The sequence below is a fragment of the Macrotis lagotis genome, chromosome 7, assembly GCF_037893015.1.
Source record: "Macrotis lagotis isolate mMagLag1 chromosome 7, bilby.v1.9.chrom.fasta, whole genome shotgun sequence".
Lineage (NCBI taxonomy): Eukaryota > Metazoa > Chordata > Mammalia > Peramelemorphia > Peramelidae > Macrotis > Macrotis lagotis.
This window is the reverse complement of record NC_133664.1, coordinates 107,484,151-107,511,131: the sequence shown is the minus strand read 5'-3', so window position 1 is coordinate 107,511,131 and position 26,981 is coordinate 107,484,151. Positions and strand designations below refer to the sequence as shown.

The 26,981-nt window shown below is 35.5% G+C and overlaps 1 protein-coding gene across 1 annotated transcript in view; it reads left to right on the top strand.

Moving 5' to 3' along the window:
• TMEM178B (transmembrane protein 178B) overlaps window positions 1-26,981 on the top strand; it is a 441,133-nt gene that overhangs the window by 110,752 nt on the left and 303,400 nt on the right. Inside the window, exon 2 of the mRNA XM_074195122.1 lies at window positions 26,097-26,210. Coding sequence (XP_074051223.1) covers window positions 26,097-26,210 — 114 coding nt within the window. The remainder of the gene's footprint in view (window positions 1-26,096; window positions 26,211-26,981) is intronic.

Below are 26,981 nucleotides of genomic sequence, written 5' to 3'. Positions count from 1 at the left end.
TCTGTATTCCCTCTAACATCTAATATTTTCCTTTTTTGTCATATTAGTCAATCTGATAGAAGTGAGGTGGTAACAAGATTGCTTTAATTTGCAATTCTCTAATCATTAGTGATTTAGAACATTTTTTTATATGACTTATACAAAGCTTTGATTTTTTTGTCGGAAATCTGCCTTACCTATCCTTTGATCATTTATCAGTTGAATAATGTTATAGATTTGACTCAGTTCTCTATATTTTTGAGAAATGAGGCCTTTATTAGGCATACTTCTTTCAAAATTTCCCTCTAGTTTTCTGTTTTTCTTATTTTGATTGTATTAGTTTTGCTTATGCAAAAGCTTTTTAATTTTGTACAATCAAAATGATCTAGTTTACATTTTGTAGTGCTCTTTATAGCTTCTTTGATCCTAAATTCTTCCCTTATCCACAAATCTGACAAATAAACTAACCAATCTTTCTTAATTTGCTTATGACAGTATCCTTCATGTGTAAATCATGTACCCATTTTGACCTTATCTTGGTATATGGTGTACAATATTGGTCAATACATCACTTCTGCCATACTGTTTTCCAGTTTTCCCAGCAGTTTTTGTCAAACAATGGATTTTTTGTTCTAAAACCCTAGATCTTTGGGGTGCAATTTTTGGCCACCTGAATTGACTGTCTCTCTTAACATTGACTAAAACACAGTTTCAATCAATTAAACAAAGAATTTAGTCAATCATTCTCATGTTTATTTTATATGCTACCAAACAGCTGCTTTGACTAGATGTTTAAAAATCTGTTTGACTGAAAAAGTGGAAAACCTAGTCATTTGGGTATTTGAATCTGAGACCAAACATTCAGATATTTGGAAACATCTGGGAACTTCTCTAAATTTTCTTGTTTTCCTCCAGATGTTTACTGTAATCTAGATACAGCCTATTATATATGTTGAACTGACACAGAGTTTGGCATTCTGATGACACAGGCCTGAGGCTGTGTATGTAGGGAGCCAAGACAACTAGTTAAAAGGTGAAAAATTCTGCAGAACAGGTCGTTTTTCTAGTGAACCCTTCTTTAGCTTCATGCAAAAATAGAAGGTGGTAGCAATCTCCTGTGCATCTTGGTGAAAGAGAAAGGTACTGTTAAATTTTTCCTGGCAATTACCACTCAGTGACTCATGAGTGATCATTTAATTTCTGTCCTTGAGAAACAGGAATGAAGTATTTCCAACTCTTTTTATTGTCTCCTTGCCCTTTGCTCTCAGTACAACAGTTATTTGATATAGAATGCTTAATTTAAAGTAAATGGATCCCTTTCTCTAACCTGGGAGACCAGGGACTAATATCAAAAGTGACATTAAGAAAACACTAGCTAGTTTTAAGATTCTCTCTCTGATCCCTCATCACTGTCATCACTCTGCACCTATCTCTATCTCTGTCTCCCCATCTCTTGAGCTGTCTCCACTTCCTCGGTCCCCTGAGAAAAGGCATGAGCTCATTGATTTCCAGTGAAAAGCCAGATCGGTCTCCTGCTTGGCTGGCTTGCCTGTCACAGCTGTGATATTTATGATTCTCTTACCAGCTGAATTCTGCTAAGAGGAGGTATAGATTATGGGCATGTACCCTATGTGTATGCAGTGCAGGATGTAGAGGTGGTTGGTGGCAGATGAGGTATTTTGCCTTTTTCAGCAAGGTCAGGGAGATGAGAGGAATGGAAGGGATTGTTTGTTTCCCTAAGAAATGGGAATTTCCATCTGATCCTTGCCTTCTAATTCTTTCCCAAGCAGACCACTTCAAATGGATGAGCCATTTATTCTACTTTCCTCCTTAGGAAGGAAGACTACTGCAACCATGAAAATAGAGCAATATTCAGTAAAAATAGAGTAAGAAGAATACTTTAGTCTATTATTGTTCTGCTTAGTAACTATTGCCTGGTTATGTTTAAAGATTTCTTTTCAAAATGTGTTTAAAAGGTACAGATGTGAAAGTGAGAGAGTAACCTTAAAAACTTGGATTTGACCCTTCTTCCTCAAAGAAAAAGGGAAGAATTGAAAACAATCTCCTGAAAATTTGGGTTGAAGATGTGATTCCCTCTAAATATTGGCTGGAAAATTATTAGATGCAAAAAATTAAAAACAATTTTAATTATTTAACTTCAAAAAGAACATAGATGGAGAGGGGAAGGAGGGAGAGGAGTGAAGAATATTGTTATTATAATAATAATAATAATAATAAAAAATAATTAGTGATCCAGATAACTACCTCACCTTTGAATCATCATTAGAAAGTGAGAACCAATGAGATACTACCAACTATACTGATAGACTATGTTTTTTTATTTTTATTTTTTGGATTTTTAAACTATAAGAAGACATAGAAAAGAAGGAAAGAATGGAAGATACAATGTAATTCAACATCTACTATAAGCACATTTGTATAACAGTTAGTGATATCCTTGGGGAATTTTACATCCTGAGTTCCTAGAGATTCTCTAAGTCAAGTGGTTAGCCAAACTGAAAGGAAAGAACTTTATTAGCATACTGAGGAAGGTAGAGCTTGCTCACAGCAGTTTCAATCTCCTTGGATACAGATTTCTAACTCATGTAGCTTTTATAAGCCTCCTTATAGTACATGGCCAATCACAAGCATTCCTGTGATGTGAATGGACCAGTGGTTATGTAGTCCATCTCTTTAAGGAAGCTGCTTTGGAAAAATCCATAATCAAAAATTGGGTGTAATTTTGTGGGATTACATGCTTCTAAAGTGTGGAAGGACTTCTTTATATATTTAGCCTAAGTAAGAAGGGAGGTAAGCTAAGGTTTGTATATTCAGTCTAGAATAGAATGAGGAAAAGAACAGTTCATTCAGGTTTTATGTATTAGTCTCAAACAAAATGGGGATTCATTTTTTCCAGTTGTCCATTCCAAAAAAGGTTGTTTTTTCCCCCATAATCTGCATTAGTGGGGGCTATTTCCTCACCAGGAATTCTCTTCTGATAAAGTCACAAGTTTTATATCATCTCCATACCCCCTCTGCAAAAACAAAAAACCCCAAAAAACACCCCCCCCAAAAAAAATTGTACAAGCTTGTGAACTGTCAGAATACAAAGATAGAAATAAAACAGACCCTACCCTTAAGGAGTTTCTCCAGAAAGGAGAAAAGATGATCAGTCCCTTTAGACAATAACTGGAACATCAATGTTTTCTCCAAGAAATAGAGAAGCCTCAGGAAATGTTGTTCTAGTACTCATTGCTAGGGAAATAAAAGTGCTTTTTGTTGTTGTTTAGTAATTTCCAAATCTCCATGACTCCATTTGGATACTGGAGTGGTTTGCCATTTTCTTCTCCAATTCATTTTGCAGATGAGAAAACTGAGGTAAGCTAGGTTAATTGGCTTGACCAATTAAGCCCAGATTTGAAATGATTTCTTCTTGATGTCTTTGTCTTCTTCTTATACCACTGAGCTGCCTGACAAAAGTGATATTTTTTAAAAATAAAAATACCTGGTTATTAAGTAATAAATAGAAGGAACATTAAGGTTTAATTGCTAACTGTGAATGGCTCTGCCTTGGAAGTAAATCGGTAAACTACATGTAACACAAGAATAAGTTAAGTCTTAGTTCATAAGGGAACCACCATGTCAAGTTATTTCTTTTTAGTCTCCCTGCAGATGGCAGGGTTATGACTATCTCTTGCGTAGAGATAAGTTGAATAATTAATTTTAATAAAGTACTTTTTAATAGAAAATAATTGTCCTGGATCATGGATTAAATGGTAGTATCTATTTAAATGAAGAAGATAATTTTAACTTCTTTGCAGAAAATTCATTACCAAAAGGAGAAATAATATAGAAGGCACAGGGATACATTCTCTTATGTAAGAATAGAAGCAGGAGGCTGCTATTGTAAACATATCACTACATAGTAAAATAAAATCAAGTAGACCAGAAAAAATATTAAATTTCCATCAGGAAAATTAAAAGACCTGAATAAGGAAGGGGGTGGGAAAGGCATAAGCATTTATTAAATGACTACTTTGTGTGAGGTACTATGCTAAGCATTTTCTACTCTTATTACATTTGACTCTTAAAACAATCTTGTCAGGTAGGTATTTTTATTAATCCTCATTTTAAAGATGAGGAAACTGAGGCAGATAGAGGTTAAATCACTTGCCCAGTTTGTAAGCATCTAAGTTCAATTTTTAAACTCAGGTTTTCTTGATTCTAGGTTGCATTCTAACTATTATACCACCAGCTGCCTCAGGATTCAAGAGACATGAGTTCTAGTTTAACTTTGCCAACAAATTCAGTCTATACACACAGACTCATGCATACACACATATATATACATGCATATACACATATACACATATGTGGTATTACAAAGCCATAGAGTGATGTTACTAGCTCCCAAAGGAGTCCATCAGGTGAGGCTACTTAGTCACTTTCCATTGTTTGGGAAGTTGAATAATAAGGATAGGATATCAAGTAATTTTGGGGAGAATGTCTTTAATTTGAAGTTAAAACATGGTAACTTTGAGATCTCAAGAATTGCCAAAAATTAGATTTATTTCAGGTAGGGTAAGTGAGTATCATCAGAATATCCTGGTAGAGCAGGAGGTCTTGAGTTAATATACTGATGTTAATATGATATATAATATTTATATATGTATAATATACAAAATATGTTAATACACTGATGGCAGCATATTCTGGTGGAAACAGGAGGGCTCTAAATAGATCAACTACAAGATCTTAATCTGTCACTGAAGAAAATAAAGATTGAGGATCTGTTTCTATAGAATTCTGTATTCTATTTCTTTAACTTCTAAGCTTACTTTTTTGGGGGGGTTATTAGGATGTTATTTCTAAACTCACTTTCTCCACCCAAATTAAGAAGATACATAGATTTCTTAGACCCTCCCAGAATCACCTGGGAATAAGCCCCTAAAAACTTAGACCCTGGACTCATCCTTGGGGACCAGATCACCTTCTCTGGTAAGCTTTGTTCAATTTTCCACTTCTCCCCTTCTTCATCATTTCCTAGTTACTACATTAAAAGGATAAAATGATAATCACTTTTTAGGTTAGATTTATGAATTGTGCCACTGTGACTTTATGGATTATCCTGCCAATTTCTCCAATAGGTCTCCCCACTTACGAGCCCCCAAATTATCTCAAAAAAGGATGAAAGCTTTTCTAGTGCAGACTGAGGAAACACAAAGATTGACTTCCTTCAAGTCCCCAATAAAATTCTACCTTCTACAAGAAAAATTTCCTTATTCTAGTGCTTCTGTTGATTATTTTAAATTTTTACTGAATATAGATTGTTTGCATATGGTCTCCCATGTTATACTGAGACTCCTTGACAGCAGACTATCTCACCTTTCTTTCACTAGTACATAGTGTTTGGCATATGATATTTGCTTAATAAGTGTTTATTGATTGACTAGAATTCATTCATAGGAAAAAAGACAGTGAGCAGTCACAATGTGACTAATAATACTTAGATCTTTTGCTGTTCTGGCAGGGAAGAGAGGTTCAAAGAAGAGAAGGTGACTGGATGCTTAAATTTGGGGAGTATTTGTGCTTGAGGAAACAAAGGATATAGAAAGAGGATTAGAAATGATAAAGCCTAATTTTGCCAGTAGATTGTTTTTATTTTTCTTCTCCTGGGTAGAGAAAAAAAAAAGATGCTTTATCTGGAGGTGCTTTTGTTATGCTAATGTAATAGCAGGGGGTCGGACAGTTTCTTGGAGTAGAATCTTCTTCCCTTATTACTTCCCTGGTTTATTTACTCCCATACCACTGGAAACATAGAACACTCCCTACTTCCTCTCAGATCCAGTCCCTTTAATAAATCACTTAGACCTCATACTGTAATCAAAAAACAAAACAGCTTAATTAGTACAAGCTTGGTAACATCAGCAGTAACAATCTTTGAAGCAGAATTGCAGCAAATTTCAGTAGTCATCCCCCAAAGCAAAGTCTTACACTCCATTTGTATATCTGGCTCCTGAGCTGCAGGGAAAAAAAATCAAGAAATACACTTGCTTGATATACCATAATCAGCCACCATGGAGACATGGTGAGAAAGATGATGACAGTCATCCCCAAAAGATGCTAGGGAAGCAGGTCTCTCTCTCTCTCTCTCTCTCTCTCTCTGTTACATGTATGGGGGATGCTAGGGAAGCAGGTCTGTGTGTGTGTGTGTGTGCATGTGTGTGTGTCTGTACATGTATAGGGGATGATCATTCCACTCAAGGAATGGGTCAGTCCCAAGCTGAGCACTGAGCTGCTCCTGGCTCAGGTAGCTACAGGAATATCGAACTGCATGTGCTGGCTCTGTGTATGCATTCATTGTGTTGATTGCTTGTGATGAATGACAGAAAAGGAATCAATGACCTAGCTGCACCTGCCACCTTATACTAAAAGGAGATGACTGCTTCCTGTCCTAAAAAAAAAGAAGAGAAGATTATGCACATGAATCTGGTGCTTTCCCCCTCTCCTTGTTTCCTCTCTTTGTATCTTTGAATCCAGTATTCTAGTTTTTTCCTTCCTCTTTTGGCATCAGCCTAGTCAACTCATTTAGAGCATGGAAGAAGCCTGGGTACATTGCCTTTTGAATTTAAGACCAATTCTATTCAGACTTTTTTAAACTAATACATACAAGCAGCTGTACTTCACAAATTAAAAAAAATTTAATGGCTGACAAGCTTAAAGAGATTATTCTCAGAAGATTCATTAATTGATGTATCCCTGCAATCTGAGCTATAATCTCTTCGTACATGGAGGGGGGGTTATTTTGTCGTAAAAAGACAAGTAGAAGATACTTGAATGGCAATCAGAGAGATTAGCAAGAACTTTAGGAAGCATGCCTTGCAGATTTAATCCTATTTCCTTTCAAGCAAATCAAGAGGAAGGAGTAATAATTTCTCAATCAAGGTTTCATATGTGTTCAAAGTGACCAGTGAATACTGTGACTCAGTGATTGAGAAATATCTCAGGAATTACTAGTATCAGGGGAACATGGAATATTTTACCTACCCTTTATGGATAAGTGAAGAATTTATGAACAAACCAGGGATAGAGATGATCATGGGAAGTAAAATGGATAATTTTGATTACATTAACTTAAGAAGTTTTTGTACAAACAAAATAAATACACCCAAGATTAGAAGGAAAGCAGGAAACTGGAGAAAAGATTTTTGACAGCAAGGTCTTATCTCTCAAAAATATAAGGAAATGAGTCAAATTTATAAAAATAAGAGCTATTCCTCAATTGAGAAATGGTCAATGGACATGAAAAGGCAGTTTTCAGAAGAAATCAAAACTCTCTATAGTTATATGAAAAATACTCTAAATAATAACTGAATAGGGAAAAGCAAATTAAAAGAACTCTGAAATTTCACCTCACACCTATCAGATTGGCTAACATAATAGAAAAGAAAAATGACAAATGCTGGAGAGAATGTGGAAAAAATTGGGACACTATTGGTGGAGTTGTGAACTGGTCCAACCATTCTGGATGCAATTTGGAACTATACCCTAAGGGTTATAAAACCGTGCATACCCTTTGATCCAGATAGCTACTGTGTTTATATTCCAAAGAGACCAAAGAAAAGGTAAAAGGATTTATATGTAAGAGGTAATTTATAGCAATTCGTTTTTTTGTGGCGAAGAATTGGAAATTGGAGAGAATGTCCATAAATTGGGAACAAATTGGGGTATATGATTGGGATGAAATACTAATTGTGCTATAAGAAATGATGAAGGGGATAGCTTCAGACAAACCTGGGAAGACATGTATGAATTGATTTACAAGGAATTAAGAGAAACAGAACATTGTACACAATCATAATAATGTTATATTGCTGTAAATGAAAGATTTAGCTACCTACTCCAATCAGTAAACTGATCTAAGTTCCAAAGGCCTCATGATAAAAAAAAATGCTAGCCATCTCAAGAGAGAACTGATGAACACTGAGTGCAGATCAAAGGATAATTTTTTTATTTTCTTTACTTTTCTTGGTTTTTTTTTTTGGCAACATGGCTAATATAAAAATATGCTTTCACATAAATTGATATCCTATTGCTCACCTTCTCAGAGGGTGTGGAGGGATTGGAGTAAGGGAGAGAATTTGGAACTCAATTTTAAAAATGAATTAAAAACAAATTAACCAAGAAAAAGAATTGTTATATTACAAATTCTTTTTGTAATGTATCTGAAATTACCTGAAATATTGTATCTGAAATTAAACCAAATAAAAAAAGCACCACCACAACCACCACCAACTCTATAAGCCTTTGGAGAGTTCAAGTGTTCCTGACAGAAAAATTCTTAATTATTGCTTTCGCCTGTTTTCAACAAGAATGTGGAAGAGGGAAGAAGGGAATAATCATTTATATAGGCACCTACCTATGTACCAGATATTTTACTAAAAGTTTTTTGAAAATATTATCTAATTTGAGGTAATAATAATTGAACAGAAACTAGACCTGTGATTTTATTGGCATAGGAAACCAGTGGATGAAGAAACTTCCTCTACCAATGAAGGCCATCACCTTCTCTGCCATTTATGGTCTTGTAGAGTTGGTTATAATATTGCAAAATTAAATGGCCTTCCTGGGGTTACACAGCCACTATGTTAGAGGCAGGACTTAAACTCAGATCTTCTTGACATTGAGTCTATCTAACTTTCTATTCATTATATATCATATTGTTTATTTGATTCTAAAATTCACAATCATGTTCTTATTTTGAGATCCAAAATGAATAAATGGATTTTTAAAAATCCAATCCTTTTTCTATCAATGGCCACAGTCATTTCAAAAAAATAATAATAGGAAATCACATGTCCAAAGCAAATTGGCTTAAAAATAGAAAAAAACCATTCTCATATGTAAAATTAAGAACAGAAAACAATCTCTATTTGATAGCTACTAGAAAAATACTAAAGCAGTCTCAAGTTCTACCCTTCAATTAGGTAAGGGGGGGAAAAACAAGGAAGGCAGTGAAACAGAGGAAAGAATTAGAGACAAATAGGGCCAAATAGAAGGAAGTCAACAATAAACATTTTTAAGTGCCTCCTATGTAAGTTACTGTGCTAAGTGCCAGGGATATAAAAAGAGGCAAAAGAGAATTCCTGTCCCCAAAGAGTTTGTGATCTAATAGGGATCACAACCTGAAACTATATACTGGATAAATTTGAAGTCAACAGAAGGAAGACACTAGAATTAAGGAAATACTTCCTGTAGAAGGTGAGATTTTTAGATGGGACTTGAAGGAAGCCAGAGAAACTAGAAGGTAGTGCTGAAGAGGGAGAAAATTTTAGGGTAGGGGGAGATAGAGAATATGTCCAGAGACAAAAAATAGAAAATCTTGTTAGAGAAATAGCAAGAAAGTTGGACTGAAGAGAACATGAAAGGTGTGGTGGTCTGTAAATTTTAAGAAGCCTGGAGAAGTAGGGGGTGGAGAATTAGGTTATGAAGGTAAATTTGAACACCAAGCAATATTTTATATTTGATCCTGGAAGTGATAGGGAGTCTCTGGACATTTGAATATTAGTGTTAGGGAGTGACATAGTCAAACATTTATCTTAGGAAAATAACATTGACAGTTGAATTGTCAGACTTGAGTAGGGAGAGACCTATGGTGGGCAGACCAGTCAGAAAGCTGCTATAATAGTCTAATCCTGAAATGAGGGGCTGAGTGGTAGCAATAACAAAGAAGGGACTGTACTCAAGAGAGTTTGCAAAAATGAAATCCATAAGCTTTGGTAACATATGGAAGGAGAGAGTGAGAAGTTGAAGATGACACCTAGGTTTTGAGTTTAGAGGACCTGGGGGGGGTGCCCTTGGCAATAACAGGTAAGTTTGGAAGGAGGGAAGGTTTAGGGTAAAAGATGATGAGTTCTATTTTGGACATATTGAGCTTAAGATGTGTACAGAGCATCCAATTTGAAATATCTAATATTTAACTGGAGATGTGAGAGTAAAGATCTTCAAACAGGTAAGGGATGGATAAATAGATTATAGAATTATTAGCATAGAGGTGATAATTGGGGACAATGAGGTGGCAGAGTGGAGCCCTGGAGTCAGGAGGACCTGAGTTCAAATTCAGACTCAGACACTTAATAATTACCTAGCTGTGTAACCTTGGGTAAGTCACCTAACTCCATTGCCTTAAATAAAATAAAATAATGAAATAAAATAGGGATGATAATTGAATCCAGGGGAACTGATTAGATCACCAAGTGAAATAGTATTTAGAGGGAACATTTACATTGTTAGGAAATTTTCCTTATTGTTGAATCAAGACTAAAAAAAATCTGTCTCCCATTCTACCCATTGGTCCCAGTTATTTCATGTAGAGCCCAAATCCCTTTTTTTCATGACAGTGTTTCAAATATTTGAAGACATCTTATAACCCCCCAAGCCTTTTCATCTTTAGGCTAAATTCCCCCAGATATTTTGACTAATCCTCTTATTGAATAGTTTTGAATATCCATGTTATCCTGGTCATCCTCTTCTGGAGGCACTTTGGCTTGTCAGCATCTTTCCTGTATATTTTCATATTACAATCACAGCAACAGAAGAATATATAATGAGTATTTTGTGCCATAAACTTATTTGGTTTATTTATTCATCTCTGGCATTGTCTCTGGCTGTCCCTAATTCTTCATCTCTTTCCCCTCATCTTGACCGCCTGGCTTCCCTGACTTCCTTCAAGTTGTTATTACTATTTCACCTTTGACAGTAAGTCTTTCTCAACTCCTCTTAATTACAATGCCGTTCCTCTGTTAATTATTTCTTATTCATCCTGAATATATCTTGTTTATACATATTTGCTTGCCAGTTGTCCCTTCCTTTAGATTATGAACTCCTTGAGGGCAGGGACTGTCTTTTGCCTCTTTTTTGTAACTTTAGCATTTGACTCAGTGTACTTAGGTGTAGGTACTTAGATGTATGCTAATGGCTATGCAATATGTTTTTGAGAAATAAGTGCTAGTGATTCCCTCAAAAAAGAAAAAAACTGATGAGTTCCTTGCTCAAAATATTTTTATCCAAAGTTTTTCTTTTGCTATAAAGTTCTCCCTTTTTGGATTTTTTTTCCAATTCTTTTGATTATATTAAGGAGAAAGGCTTACCTTGATATAAAATACATTTTAAGGCTTATTCATTTTTCTTTTCACATGAAGAGTATGCCTAGGGTTCATGGATAGAAAAATCACAGTAGCAATAAAGCAAAGAAGTAGGGATTGGTGGGGCTGAAATGGCACTAGGGAACAGGAGGTAATGAATATTTCAAATCTAAAATCCTGAATCCATAAATTTGGAAGATTTCTTGTATGTAACAAGCTTTTAGTGTAAAAAGGAAAAAAATGAAAAATGCTACTTTATATGATGCATATAAAACAATATTAAAAATTAGGCTAAAAGCATAAAAAATGTAAAATATGAAGCATTTGAAAGCATTAAAAATTAAAAAATACATATCATTTTCCCATAATGCCATAAAAGGACATTTTTATTGGCTAGGATTATAGATCCAAGCATTCAGAATCTCATTTATATTATCAGTCCCTTCTATTTCCCTTCCCCACTAAAATCATATTCCTAAGGGCAAGGAACTGGTGAACAAAGAAGAAAGGTTGGGGTTGGTGTGGGATAGAGAAAGAGTATAACGTCCAATTTGTTGCTTGAATTAAATTGGTGCAAATGAGTTGGACTTTAATGAGTTTAACCTTCAGGGAAAAAAACTTGTGAGGTAGGAGAAATTGGTTTTTAATGGCTTCTTTGTCTATCATCCCTTCCCATTTTAGGACCAGAAGTTATAATATGGTGTTTTAAGGCCTTTTTCCATAGAGATTAGGCTAGTTTTTTTCTTTAAATGTATTGAAATTGTCTTCAAGATTTAATTGGCTCACGAAACTAAGACTTGGTTTATTGACATAGCATCTTGGTCTTCTGAGCACAAAATTGGTACAACAGGGACTAGAGTTCATTCCTCAGACTCTTGCCCATAGACCGACATGGACAACATTGCGTCAGTAAGTTATAATCACGCTTCTGTATTTGTTGATTAGGATTCCTATATTATGAATGTCCTTCCCCTGCTGTGACTATGGAAGCCTCTTTTTGGTTAATTGTTAGAAGGATAATAAATACATCATTTCATTCCAGTCTCCAATTTGAGACAGGTTGGCCTGAGCCAAGTCTGGAACCATGAGCATCCTTGATTCTACTGACAGGACTAATGACCATATTTCAAGCTTCCTGACTAAAACTTATTCATTTTTTATCTTCAGAGCAATAATTAGGAATTGTTGTGCTTAGGCAAATACCAACAAAGTTCACCCAATACAAAACTGACTCTTAGGGCCCCATGCGAGACCACTTTGGGAATTCTCCTCCAAGGAAGGAAAATAGATCATCATTGTATAGGCGCTACCATAGCATTTTACCTACTTAGCTTGCCTGGCTTCCCATGATCTCTCTAAATTGAAAATTTCCATCTTTTAATATCTTTGTTAATTTGAGAAGCAAGAAATGAAATTTCAGAATTCCTATCTGTAGATTTGTAGCACCTGATCAGCAAGGGAAAGATCTACCTTGGGCACTTTGGGAAGAGTCTTAGACTTGGAATTAGGAGACCCAGGTTTGAATTTATCTCATACTGTTATCTCATACTGTTAAATGACCCTGGGCAAATCACTTAACTTCAAAGATCCTCAAATTCCTCATGTGCAAAAGGAGATTTGTCTTACCTAGTTGTTGTAAAAAAAAACAACCCCAAGTTGTGAAGAAAAATCACCAGAAACCTACCTTGATTGAAAGGGAAGCCTTTCTTGGCACTTAGCCTTCTTGAGCTTGCAGGTATTTGATGGTGTTAACACTGTTGACCTCCTTCTGCATGATATTTTTTTCCTTGGGCTTCCATGGCACTGCTCTTATGTGTCTAGACTCAGTCTCTTTTGTAAGATTATCCCCCATACCTGAACTCCTATGTGTGAGTTTACTCCAGGCCTCTGTCCTGGGACCTCCCTTCTTTAAATAAACTCTTTCATTTGGTGATATCATGAGATACCATTTGTTCACTCATGAGCTCCTTGAAAAATAATTTTCTTTTTTTATTTTAGGTTTTTTTTTTTTTGGCAAGGCAATGGGGTTAAGTGGCTTGCCCAAGGCCACACAGCTAGGTAATTATTAAGTGTCTGAGGCTGGATTTGAACTCAGGTACCCCTGACTCCAGGTCCAATGCTCTATCCACTACGCCACCTAGCCACCCTGAAGATAACTTTCAAATCTTCACATCCAACCCATATCTTTCTCCTGAGCACTCATCCCACAATTCCACCTGAATGTCCTGATTATTTCAACATGTCCAAAAACAGAACTCATTATTTTCCCCCTAAATTTCCTTTCCTCCAAACTTGTTTGTATTTCTTGTGGGTACCATCATTCCTCTAGTCTCTCATATTCTGAACTTAGGAAACATTTTTGATTTTCACTCTCCCTTACTACCTGTGCTCAATTAGTTGCCAAACCTTGTTGATTTTATCTTCTTAACTCTGAGACATTTTTGTCTTCTCCTTACTCACACCATGATCACTTTTGTTTAGACCATTGTCTTCACTTATCTAGACCATTTTAATAGCTACTTAATTAGTCTCCCTGTGACCAGTATCCAAAATGAGCAGATGGGGGGAAAAGCCTGTCATCGTCATCTTCATCATCATTAACAACAACATCAATATATTATAAATGTCAACCATTACTTCTGTATATACTTGGTCCATTTAAATTATACCTGTATAAGCAAAGAGAAATCCATTTTGCTTTTATTTTCCTATCTCGTTCAGAAAAACTATGTGACTGACTCTAAATTTATGAAATAATTACAGAATAAGATACTTTGGCAATGTAGACACAGATCCTACAGGACCATGTGGAAGAGAAATCATTGCTAGTAAGAGTAACATTTGGAATTCAAGGTCAGATTTCCCAGTTCCAAGTTCAATACTATTTCCAGTATACCATTAGTCTTTGGTCTTGCTGCCAAATTTCAACTTACATGGCATCTATATGTGAGCCTATTTGAGGATAGGGAAAGTAAATTTCAATCAAATGGTGAATTGCTTTGAAAATACCTTTTCAGAACAATCATCCGTTTGAAAAATAATAGTTTGTATGATAATATTCAACTTTCTCTCCTCAAAACTGAATTGTGTGGGGTGGCTAGGTGGCATAGTGGATAGAGCACCGGCCCTGGAGTCAGGAGTACCTGAGTTCAAATGTGGCTTCAGACACTTAATTACCTAACTGTGTGGTCTTAGGCAAGTCACTTAAGCCAATTTGCCTTGCAAAATCCTAAAAAAAAACTGAATTGTGTGCAGATACAGAAAATTATGTGATGCCCACTTCAACACTGTTTCATTTGGATATCTGTGCAGTAGGCTGTCAGCAGACTTGGGGATTTGGGAGTGAGTAGGGAGCTAGGAGGTTTCAAGATTTAAAATGGGTTCTATTGCTGCTTGATGAGTAGCCTTAGTTAAGTTATTATGTAACCTCATTGCATTGTTGTTTCTTTGTTTTATTTTTTAGGTTTTTGTTTTGCCAGGCAAATGGGGTTAAGTGGCTTGCCCAATGCCACACAGCTAGGTAATTATTAAGTGTCTGAGGCTACATTTGAACTCAGGTACTCCTGACTCCAGAGCCGGTGCTCTATCCATTGAGCAACCTAGCCGCCCCTACTTCATTGTATTGTTTATATTATTATGATAGGACAATGATCAATAGTTATGCAATATCCCTGCTCGGGAATGAATATTTCTTTAGTAGGGAAGAAGTCACAAGTTAGAGAAACCAAGATAGACCTATCACCCTGGTAAAGAATGAAAGAGGTTGATTTAGTTCCTTAGTACTGGTATACCTCTGCATAATAAGACATAGTAAACCCTAGAATATTCATTTGTATGGCAGCAGGGCAGCATGACATTTTGAATAGAGAGCTGGCCTAAGAGCCAAGAAGACTTGGGTTTATGTCTTGCCTCTGACACCTGCTGTCTATATGATTCTGGATAAGTCATTTAACCTCCTGATGCTCTAGGTAATTGTTTTTACACAGACTCAGGAAGCTTTGGGAATACCAAAATGCAGAATAAGAAAACACAGTCCTCACAGCAGAGGGGATACTGAAGAACAAAGAACAGTCAGAAAGGAAGGCATCAATTAGGTTCTCTGGACCCTCAAGGTAATTGGGGAGCCTGCTGGATCCCTTAGTCTTCCCTGGGTCCCAGAGGTAATGAAACACTCTCTGCCTAACCAATAAAGTCTGGTCAGTTTTTATATAATTTTTATCTAAGCCTAACAGGTTCAGGCATTGGAAGAAGGGATAGAGAAGACTGGTTCTGGCCTTGGTGCTGATTCATGCTAATAATTGGAGGGAAAAAACTCCTGAGGAATTAAATGTTAGTTGCTTTTAAACACCCTACCAATAGAAGACTTTGAGTCATTTCTGTTGGTTTTACTCTGAAGGGGTGACTCAGATTCTCTCTTAGGGGATTTTGGGCTTCCTTGGGCTTCTTTGTTTAGCAGGTTAGGGAGACTATTCTTTACACAACTCTAAATAAAACTACGAGTTAAGGAGAAGGTACTGACCTAGACTGATGGGAATTTCTTTACCCAGTTACTCCAGGTCTTTAGTTTTATCATTCATTTATGCAATGAATATTTGTTAAGTACCACTACTTTCAAAGCATTTTATTAGATGCTATGGGCAATACAAGGCAAAATAAAATGTGGTCCTTGTTTTCAAAGTGTTCAGTCTAGTAAGTGATGCAGCAGATGGCATATGGAACAAATAAAACACTTTCCTAACTGAAAGAATACTCTATAACCTTGCTGGAAGGACACCTCAGTGCCAGCTGAGAAAAAGAAGAGATCCCTCTACTTCTCTTAAGGCTATGTCTATGTTGTTGATGACATTGAATCCCTTTTAGCTCCTTCATAGTCTTGCTCTGGCAATCAGTCCTCTATCTCCCAAGAATTTTCATCCCCCCCCCACCCTATGGACCTCTTCCTTCTTATGTACAGGTATTCTTAGATCTTTCCAGTCCCTTAAAAAAAACTTTCCCTGAACACTTGTATCCCATACAGCTGTGTCTCATGTATTTCTTCCCTTTTCTGTTCAACTTTAAAAGTTGTCTTCATCTCATAGATAGATAAACAGGAGTGATTATAATTTATCAGCCTGTTCCTAAGTCCATTGTTAAATTTTCATTGTGATCACTTTCACCTTGGAAATCAGTCAGTACTATAAATCAGGACTTGATTTATTGTTTTGTTGACTATCTAGACTTGAGAAAGTAACAAGGGAAATATTTATAATGCAGAAAAAACTTAAAAGTTTGTCATGGGTATCTTTTATTTTCTGTGAGCTGTTTATTAAACATTTATAAACATGTCACTTAAAATAGCCTACATCTATGTAGAATTTTAGAGGTTTCAAAGTGACTTGCCGATGCCTTCACTTCCTCACTGCCACATGCAAATTATCTTCTCTCATCAGACCACTGAAATGTCATCTTCAAAGGTCATGGCCTTCCTCCAGTTTTAATTCTCTCTCCTTGACCTCTCTAAATCATTTTCCATTGTTGATAATCATTCCCTCCTATTAGAGCCTTTTTTTTCTCCTTTGCCTTCAATAATATCCACTCTTTTTCCCCTCTTACCTCTCTTATTGCTCTTTTTACCTCTGCTCCATTCCTGTCTCCCTTCCCCCCCCCCCCCCGCCCCCATACCCTATCAATACTTTGGATTACTTCCAGAATGACCTCACTTATAGTAAGTTTAGTGAGCGGGTTAGACTGTGTTATCATTCTAGTCCTATCACTGCTCTACTTAAAAATCTTCAGCAGAAAGCTACTCAGTATTTTGACAGAAATTTTTGAAGGATCCTTTGATAGACACTGTTGTCAATCATTACCATCAACATGCAGAGGTTTGGGGGAAAACCAGTTTATCTTGGACTCAGAGCATAGGCTCAATGAACAAAAAAATCAGTGAGTCCATAACAACAGTTTTCAGAGACCTTATGTGGATTTTTAGTTATGTAGGCAAGATGCATAGAATGGAATTTTACTAAAGACAAAAGGATAAGATCATGATTTACATGTCAGAGAACAGATATCAGAAAAGGGAAGATCAAATCTATTTAAAATAGTTAACTAGTCACAGAACATCAGGGACATGTTAGAATTTGCAAACTAATAACACTAAGTTGATTTTTCAGACTTTAGGTAGTTTGCCTTTGTTGTGACCTGCTCATCTTCAGTAAATGGTGGTAAGAAAGTTAAGTCAGATATTTTGTTACACTTTCAAGTTAATTCAAACTTCTTTGTTTGGTAGTCAAAGCCTTCCTTAGCCCAGTGTTTCTCTAACCTTTTCTTATTGTGTATTATTCCCTTTTACAAGCTCTATACTATTGACAAACTAATTTCTTCTTTGCCCCAACCATGTGCTCTGCTTTCCTGCCTCTATGCCTTTGTTTATATCATTTCTTCTGCCTGGAATGAATGTCCCCCCCATCCCCTTATCTTCCCAAGTATTTTTATTTTCTAGATAACTCAAATGATACTACAAAGCCTTCTCTGACTCAACTCCTGTTAGTTAAAAAAACCTTTCTCCTGAGCTTGGATGCCTATTAGAGTGCTGAACTTGGAATCAGGAAGATCTAAGTTAAATCTGACCTCAAACACAACCAGGTGAACCTGAGCAAGTCACTTAACCTCAATCTGTCTCAGTTTTTCCAAATGTAAATTGAGTATAATAATAGTACTTACCTTACTGGGTTGTTGTGAGGGTCAAAAGAATTAGTTTTGGTAAAGTGTTATAAATGTTTGTATTCCCTTCCTTCCTCCTTTTTTCCTCTCCCATCCTCCCTTCATTCTACCTTCTTGGTGGAGTAGAAAAGAACAATGCATATGAAACTATTTGGAACCCAAACCATGTTTATGTTTATGTTTATATATATATATATATATATATATATATATATATATATATATATTGAATGAATGGAAAAGGATCTGAAAAAATTAAAAGAGAAAGAGAATGTCTTCCTTAGCTTTAAGTTTAATTGATATCTTTTGAAAGCAATGTTTATAGAAAAAAATCACTAAGGACAGAAGATGGGATCCAAAGATAAATTATATGATACTGTTATTAAAAATGTCTAAATTATGCCAAATGATACTTTTGACTGATCTTTCCTGTGAATGAATTGGATAATTTTTGATATCATAAAAACATTTCATTGATCATTTCTTGGTCTTCTCGTCTCTAGACTAAATTACTTCAATTCCATTAGACCACTCTCAATAATCTTTAAAAATTCTTTTTGAATTATTTTTACTGTTCTCTTGTTGATCCTGTTTCAAATTTACTCAGACCTTTTATAGAAATATAGTCAAGTTCAATCACTGCCTAGGGAATTTATAGCTCAAGTGGGATGAATGATTCGTTATGGAGTTTCTATGCTGAGAATATCCAGAAATGGCTTCAGAAAAGAAGTGAATAGTGAATACTTTGGGAGATATTCACATCATGGAACATTAGGAGAACTTTCCCATAACCTCATTTTTTTTCCTGTCTCAGAGCAGCAGGTCATTGACTAAAGTATAAAGTAACTAGTTTGTCTTTGACATCCCAGGATGGGATGGTAGAAGTACTAGGCTAGAAACCTGGTTTTACTTGCTCTCTATGCTGAGTAACTGTGTGACCTTGAAAGAGTTACTTTTTAATCTTTCTGAGACTCTGTTTCCTCATGTATCAGTGAGCAGATTAGTTCAGATGACTTGTATGACACTTCTTTTTCTAATGGTTTATGATTCTCTTATTACTTTAGCTATATATTTTTCTGTACCTTTAAGCATCTCCTGACTTTCATAACTCCCTCTCCTCAATCTAGTGCTCTCTCTCTCTTATTCTGACCTAGATTTGTTAATTCAGGGCCTCATCAACTCTCTCATGGATTGTATTGATAAATATAATTGGCCTCCCTGCTTCACCTGTTCTCAATCTATCCCTTACTCAGTTGCCAAAGTATTGGTCCAATTATGTCGCCCCACCACTTACTAAACTCCAGTGGCTCCCTCTTACTTCCATAGGGAATCAAATATAAATCCCTCTGTCAGTTAAGGCCTTCACTGCCTAGGGCCTTCTTACTTTACCAGTCTTGTTATACTATTTTCCTCCATGTACTCTATGCACACTGGTCATATCTCATGCTTGGAATAATTTGCCCTTCCACCTCTGCTTTTATTTCCTGGCATTCCTTCTAGACTCAGCTTACATCCTGCCTTCTATAGTTTGCCTTTTTCCTTCTGCCATCTCCTCCCTCTAGTATCTTCCTTCTGAGATAACCTTCCATTTACTCTGTATATATCTTGGGAATAGGAATTAGAACTAAGAGGGGAAAACCATGAGAAAGAAAGAAAAAAATAAAAGAAGTTTTAAAAAGTGAACATGCTCTACATTCAGACTCCATAATTTTTTCTCTGGATACAGATGACATTTTTTGGTAACAGGTTTCTCAGGATTTCCTTGGTCACCAAACTACTGAGAGGAACGGCTGGATGTAGGTTTTTTGGTTTGTTTGTTTTTTTCAAGGCAATGGGGTTAAGTGACTTGCTCAAGGCCACACAGATAGGTAATTTTTAAGTGTCTGAGGTCACATTTGAAGTCACTCCTGAGTCCAGAGTCAGTGCTTTATCCACTGTGCCACCAAACTGTCCTTTTCAGAAATCTTTTTTTTTTTTGCCAGATTTTGAGTTTCACATTTTCTTCTCCCTCCATTTCCTACCTCCTTCCCTGACAGAAAACAATCTAATATAGGCTATATATACACAATCATGTTAGACATAAATCCATATTAATCATGTTGTGAAAGAAGAATCAAATTGAACAAGGAAAAACATTTGAGAGAGAAAAATAAATAATATATAAATCAAATTTAAAAAATTGAAGATAGTTTCTTCCATAGTTTCTTCTCTGGATATAGATGGCATTCTCCATCATAAGTACCTTAGAAATTGTCTTTGATTGTTGTATTGTTGAAATGAACAAGTCAATCATAGTTGATCATTACCCAACAATGTATATAATGTTTTGGCTCTGCTCACTGCATTCAGCAAGAGTTCATGAAAGTCTTTTCAGACTATTCTGGAGTCCTGTCCTTCATGATTTTTTTTTATAGAACAGTAGTGTTCCATCATATTCATTTGTTCAATCATTCCCCAAATGATGGGAATCCCCTTAATTTCCAATTTTTTTGCCACTACAGAAAGAGCTGCTATAAATACTTTTGTATATATGAATTTTTTATCCTTTTTTTTGTGATCACTTTAGGATGCAGACCTAATAGTGGCATTGTTGGATCAAAGGGTATACACAGTTTTATTGCCCTTTTGTTATAATTCCAAATTGTTCTCCAGAAATGTTGGATCAGTTCACAAGACCACCAACAATGTAAAAGTGTCCCGGTTTTCCCACATCTCCTCCAACATTGATCATTTTCCTTTTTAGTCATATTGACCAATCTGAAAATGTGAGGTGGTACCTAGGGTCATTTCAATTTTCATTTCTCTAATCAATAATGATTTAGAGAATTTTTTCATATGACTATAGATAGCTTTAATTATTTCATTTGAGAATTAACTTTTTATAATCTTTGACCATTTGTCAATTGGGGAATGATTTGAATTCTTATGAATTTGACTCAATTCCTATCTATTTTAGAAATGAGTCCTTTATTAGAAATACTAGCTACAAAATTTGTTTTTTAATCTTGGTAGCCTTGATTGTGCAATTTTTTTATTTTTCAATTTAACATAATCAAAATTATCCAATTTGCATTTTATAATGTTCTCTATCTCTTCTTTGATCATACACTACTCCTCTTTCCATAGATCTGACAAACTATTGCTTATTCTCCTAATTGGCTTATGGTAAAGGATATAGTTTTTAAAGTGTTGTCTCCCCTTTAGAATGTGGATTTTTTGAGAGCAGGCACAATATTTTTTTGCCTTTAGATTCTGCTTATACATCCCCTTTAAAATAATCTGGTATTTTTTCTGTATATCTCTTTATACAGATGAGACACTGGAAACGTCTTATACGTAGGAATAACTTTTCATTTTCTCTTTACATGTCCAGTGACTAACACAGTTTTGGGCATGGTAAACATTTTAAAAATATGTTAGGAGAGAGAGTAGAAATGGAATAGTGGAATAGTTTTCCCTACATGACTCCCTGGTGCCATTTCAGATTTTTGACAGGAGTAATGTTTGTAGCAGAGGGTTGTAAGAACTAAGTGATTAAAGAAAGGAAAGGTAGAAATGCAGTTCATATGAAGGACTTGGTAGAAAAAAGAGAAGAAGATTGAGGAAGGAAAAAAAAAGTAACAGTGGGCTCATAAGGGAAGTAGTGTTGTTTGGTGGAAAGAACAGGGGATTTGGAATTGGTGGCTTTGAATTCTGACTCTGTCTTTACTTGTATGACCTTGGTAAATCACTTAACCTTTACTGGGCCTTAGTTTTCTCATGCGTAAAGTGAGGAAGTTGAACTAAGTGACCTCTAAGGACCCTACTAGCCTTAAATCTTAGAATCTATAAAAAATTATGGAGGACATTTTAGAGCTACTGACATTTCTTTATAAAGCAGGGAGTAAGGGAAGGAATTAAATTCTTCTCAAGAATTGTAGAGTTGCTTTCTTCACCTTAAGCCCTGCCCCTCAGCTGATGTAATAAGTTTTGAAATTTTATTGATTTTGAAGTCAGCCTTTTTACTCATGTTTGGCAACTTGACATAGTAGATTGTTGGCCACAAGGCCAACAAAACCTGAGTTCATGGGCTGCCTCAGATACAGATTGATTATGAGACCCTGGTAAGGTAGTTAACTTTTTAGTGCCTCAGGCAGCTCTCTAAGATATTAAATTGCAGAGAAGAAACAAATTTACATTGGTAATGGAAATTCTTTACTCCATAGCTTCCAAAACAATGACAATGAAATATCAGGTTTAGTTTTGTCTCCTATTCTGTGTACTCAATTAGGAATGGATTTAGCCTAGAGTATGTTAAAGACATAGGCTTAATGTAAGCACTAACTGAATGCCTTCTGTGGGGGGTTGGGGGAGGGAAGCAAGAATGGGGGAAATTTTTTAATACTCAAAAATAAATAAAATCTTTCTTTAAAAAAATAAATGTAAGAAGCAGCAATGTCCTAATGTATTTAAAATCAATAAACATTTGACATCTGGAAAAAAAAGACATAGGCTTAATGATTAGTCCAAAGGTGATACTTGTTTTGTTCCTTTGGCACTGTTTCTTTGTGGGGAATCCTTGTTTTGGGTTAGAAACTTGCATTCTGGGCACACGTTTGTTACCCAGATGGTGCCTGCACATACAAAAGCCCAGCACACTGACGGGACCTACAGCTACATGGATAAATATTTTACTTTCTTTTTTGGGTAATATTTGAATTTTCCTAATTTAATTGCTGTCAAAGGCAGAATGATGGCAATTCTAAGCCAAATAAATAACGAGGACCCTCCAATGTTGCTGCTATCATTGCTTCAGGAAATACTGTCTACTAGGAATGCATCTTAATTGGTCCCATTCTTGGTTTGAGTCTCTGGTGTTCTTTTCTGATCTGTACTAAACTTTTCCTAGCTAAATGAGCTGATTATAGCCAACTGATAACCTGCATCAACTTGAGATGTTTCTCTTAGGTTGATATTGTTTCATTATTTATGGAACCTTTTAGTATAATGTAGTTTCCTTTGACTGTATCTATTTTTATTATGAGTTTTTTTAGAGTGACCTGTGATCTGATAAATTCTTCTTTAAGCCCTCATTTTAACTCTGTATCATTTATATATCTTAAGTGTTTTTATATATGACAAATTTTTGCCCTTTGCCCTCTAAAATTTTGTCATTCTCTTCCTTTTCATAGGTGAGTTTACTCCATTTAAATTCATGATCAAGGTAGTTAAGTTTGTTTGTTTTTTCCCCCCGCTCAAATCCTGCAATGATATTTTTTTCTTTTTTACTTAAAAAAAGAAAAAAAAATCAGCAATTGATATCTGTAGTTTATACTGCTTGGAACAATAATTTTAATCCAATCTTTTCTTTATCCTTGTTTCTTTCAGAGTACCCTGGTCCTGGGGATTTCTCCTTCTAACATTTCTTTTGTAATCAACCCTCAGCAATGTTCATTTGTTTTGAGTCAATGTTCTCCCCAATTTATTTTCTATCACTCAGACTTCCAACTTTCCCCTCTCTATCTCAGTCTAGTCTCCTTCTTACTTTGTTATATTTCTACTACTATTATTTTTTTCAATCTTACCTTACATGAAATAGTCATGTTCATTGCATTGTTCTGGTATAAACTTTCCTTCTTTAGGGTAATTCCATTTTGAACAATCAAATAACCTTTAAATAAAGTTAGAATTCAAAGGGACAATAGGCTTTGATTAAAAATATCTTTTGTGCTCTTCATTTTTTTGTTTTGATTTTCTACCAATGTTTCTTGGATTAATTTTTCTGTCTCCATTTCCCACCTTCTTTCTCTGCCAAAGTATTGTAGCCTTCTAGTCTAATACCTGCATTCTCCTTTTGAGCTCTAATTTAACTTCTTATATCTCCCTTCAATTGTTCTACTTGGCCTTCTGACCATTCTTGGACTGCTTAGGCCATCTTATTATTATTTTGGGGGGCATTCTAGATGTGGTTTTTACAGAATTTTCCCCTTCAGCTGGAGATTTCTCCCAGTTTTCTCTTATTCCATAGTAGTTCTTCATTGCACTGGGAACAACTCTTTGTTTACTTCCTTAGGCTCTGTTTTGATATTTCCCCATAATTTTCCTTGGAGGGCTTTATTTCCTTCCTTCTCTTCCAGTTGTTGTTCTTCTAGTTTACTTGGGTTTTTAATATGTTTTGAGGTTTTCTTCTCCTCCCCTTGTACCTTTGAGAGACTCCCATGAAAACAGAATTGATAAAAAAAACAGATTTGATGATTTTGGGGGGGCTAAAAAACTGCTGAAAATAATGGAATTAGAATAATCTGGATTTCAACATATTAAATATCATTATTGTATAGAGAAAGAACTCTGGACCAACAATTTAGAGGACTGAGGGGATCTTGGAGGTCAATCTGTGTAATTCTACCTTAACTACTATCTCCTCCAGTGCAGATGGGGACAGCCTAGGACACTGATTTCAATAGCCTTGATAAAGCAGTGTCACTGAAATTACCAGAATTGCTTCTAGCTCAGTCATTATCCAGGGAAGCAACTCCTGTGATGAAGTGACCAGTCATTCCCACCAACTGCCAACCAACTGCTACTCACAAGGCAGGAATGCTAGCCCGGCTGAAGCAGCAGGACACCTTGTTGGGGAGACAAGAGGCAGGGTACTCCAAACAAATCATATCACTACTTTGACCACCATTTTCCTCTTAGACTCCAATGGAGACATCCTAATTCCAAAGCCTTTGGAATAGCAATATTTCTAGCTCAGAGTCTATAGGCACCATTCTGAGAAGCTATCATTCCTCCTACCATGAGTCCCTGTTCTACCATTTCAAACTTGTTATGGAGGTATCTTGGCTTTGGTTTTATTTTGTTTTGATTTTTTCCCCCTTCTTTAAGATCTTTCTTTAGTGTACCAGAAGGGATTTATATTTAGTCACCTGATTTCCAATTAAGATAAATTGCAAATAATTAGACCAGTATCCAATTAAGATAAGTTGCATAAAAATATATTGCATATAATTAGACCAGTTAGATTTCACAACTGTGGTATTCTAAATTTCACAGGAAGCATCTTAAGAACTTTGTCATTTAGTAGCTGTGTGATTATGAGCAAGTCATTTCATTTCTGTGAATCTCAGTTTCCTCATAAGTAAAATGGAATCAATAATACTGATCCTACCTACCTCATGGAGTTGTTGTGAGGAAAAAAGTCTTTATAAGCTGTAAAGTGCTATATATAAATGAACTTTTATAATTACTACTATTATTACTGAATAACATCAGTTACCCAGTGGGTAACATTTGGTCCTTGATGTACTATTGGACATTTTTCCAGTGATAATTTGCAGTGAGGTATCACTTTTATGAGATATTGTCTAAATGATTAAAAATTCTGTTTCTGAGTTACAACCCATTGCAAGTAAAGCAGAGGTCATCAAGATTCAATCTGATACCATCAGTAAATTTGAAATAAAAAAATAAATGGACTACAAAATAGATTACTATCAGAAACCATCCAGGTACAAAAAAAAGACTGAAACCCCTCACCTTTAAACATATTCTCTTTCTTTTTCAAGATGTCCTGATGCTGAATTTTTAAGGCCCCACAGACAAATTGTCAATGGAAATACCTGAAAGAAATTGGAGGAAGCAAGGATAAAAGCATATCATTTTTTATTTCCCACTAGAACTTTGTCAATTATTTTTTCTGAAGATCATATGAAGGAAAAGATGTATTTACATACTGAAATTCTTGCTATTGTTCTTTTAAAGGACAGTAAAAGTTCTAGGAGGTCTTGGTGAGTTAAAGAAAAGTCCAAATTCTAGAATATTTTAGGAGTTTTGCTAATTGGGGAAAATAAGCAACTGCTAACTGATGGAGTGTCAGTAGAGGTCTAGCTTGTTCTTTAATAAATAAGTCAAAATGATATATAATTAGCACTTTTATCCTCAATTATTTAAATTATTTAAAAACAACTGATTTTTAAAAATAAACACAATTTCATCCTCCCAATTATTTATAGCATTTCCTTATAATTTCCTCCCCATAAATCACACAAAGCCAAACTCATTCCTAACAATGAATTATTGGCATCTGATTTAATGAGGTTGTATTCTGGTTATATTCTGAAGTTTTCTATTTCTTGTCCTCCCTTTTCCTATAGAGGAAAAGCTGTTGTCTTCTGTAGCTTGGTAAATCTTATTAGTTCCTATTTGGCAATGAGATCTTTCTCTTGGTAATAAGTCTTCCACTGTGACTGTTGGGCTATTAACATATTGGTTATTGATTCTCTTTGCCAGGAGAAATTGAGAGATGCATCTATATCAAGTATCACTATTCCTCAGCAACCATCCCCAGGAACCTCACCTACAACATCACCAAGACCATCCGCCAGGATGAATGGCATGCCCTACGTAAGTACTATCTCTTTCTTCTTATTGTTATAGTGATAGTGAGGTTATACCAAATGGGGTCTGGGTTGGAGCTCAGAGTTATACATACTTTTCAAAACTAGATTGGACCTAATGGATCTGTTCTCTTGGGTGATTCTTCAAAATACCAGAAGGACAAGGGTTGATGAATGTTTACTCAAAAGACCAGTCACATTTTTTTTTCTATTAATTTTCTATCATTCCTAATGTCTTTACATTGCTTTGTCTAGTTGGGGCAAGATTTCTTGCAGATTTGAGGAAGTTGCTTTTTGAAAGAAATTTGAATGTTTTAGATAACTTATTCTGTTCAATTTTGTCTAAAACTGGATGAATCCTACCTCATTTACTTTACTCTAGCATTTTTCAAAGTTATTGTAGCAACACTTTGGTCTCCAAATTGGTAAATATGAAGACTAAGATGGATTAGTTGGGTCTTTTGAGATGCCTGTATCTTGAAAGGATCATCACAACTGAGGGTCTAAGTTGTCAATTTGCAAATTCAGAGACTGGATTTCAGCGGTTCCCTTGGAGGAAGGTAATTAGGCTCTGGAGTATTGAGTCACAATAATAACATTCAGACAAGAGTGGTTAGTGAGGCAAAAATATCCATTTATTCAGTTACCCTGGAGATAAACGTTGTTTGTTGTTCAGTTATTTCAGTTGTTTCTGACTCTTCCTGACCCTGGTTTTTTGGCAAAGATACTGAAGTAGTATGTCATTTCCTTCTCTTGCTCATTTTACAAATGAAGAAAC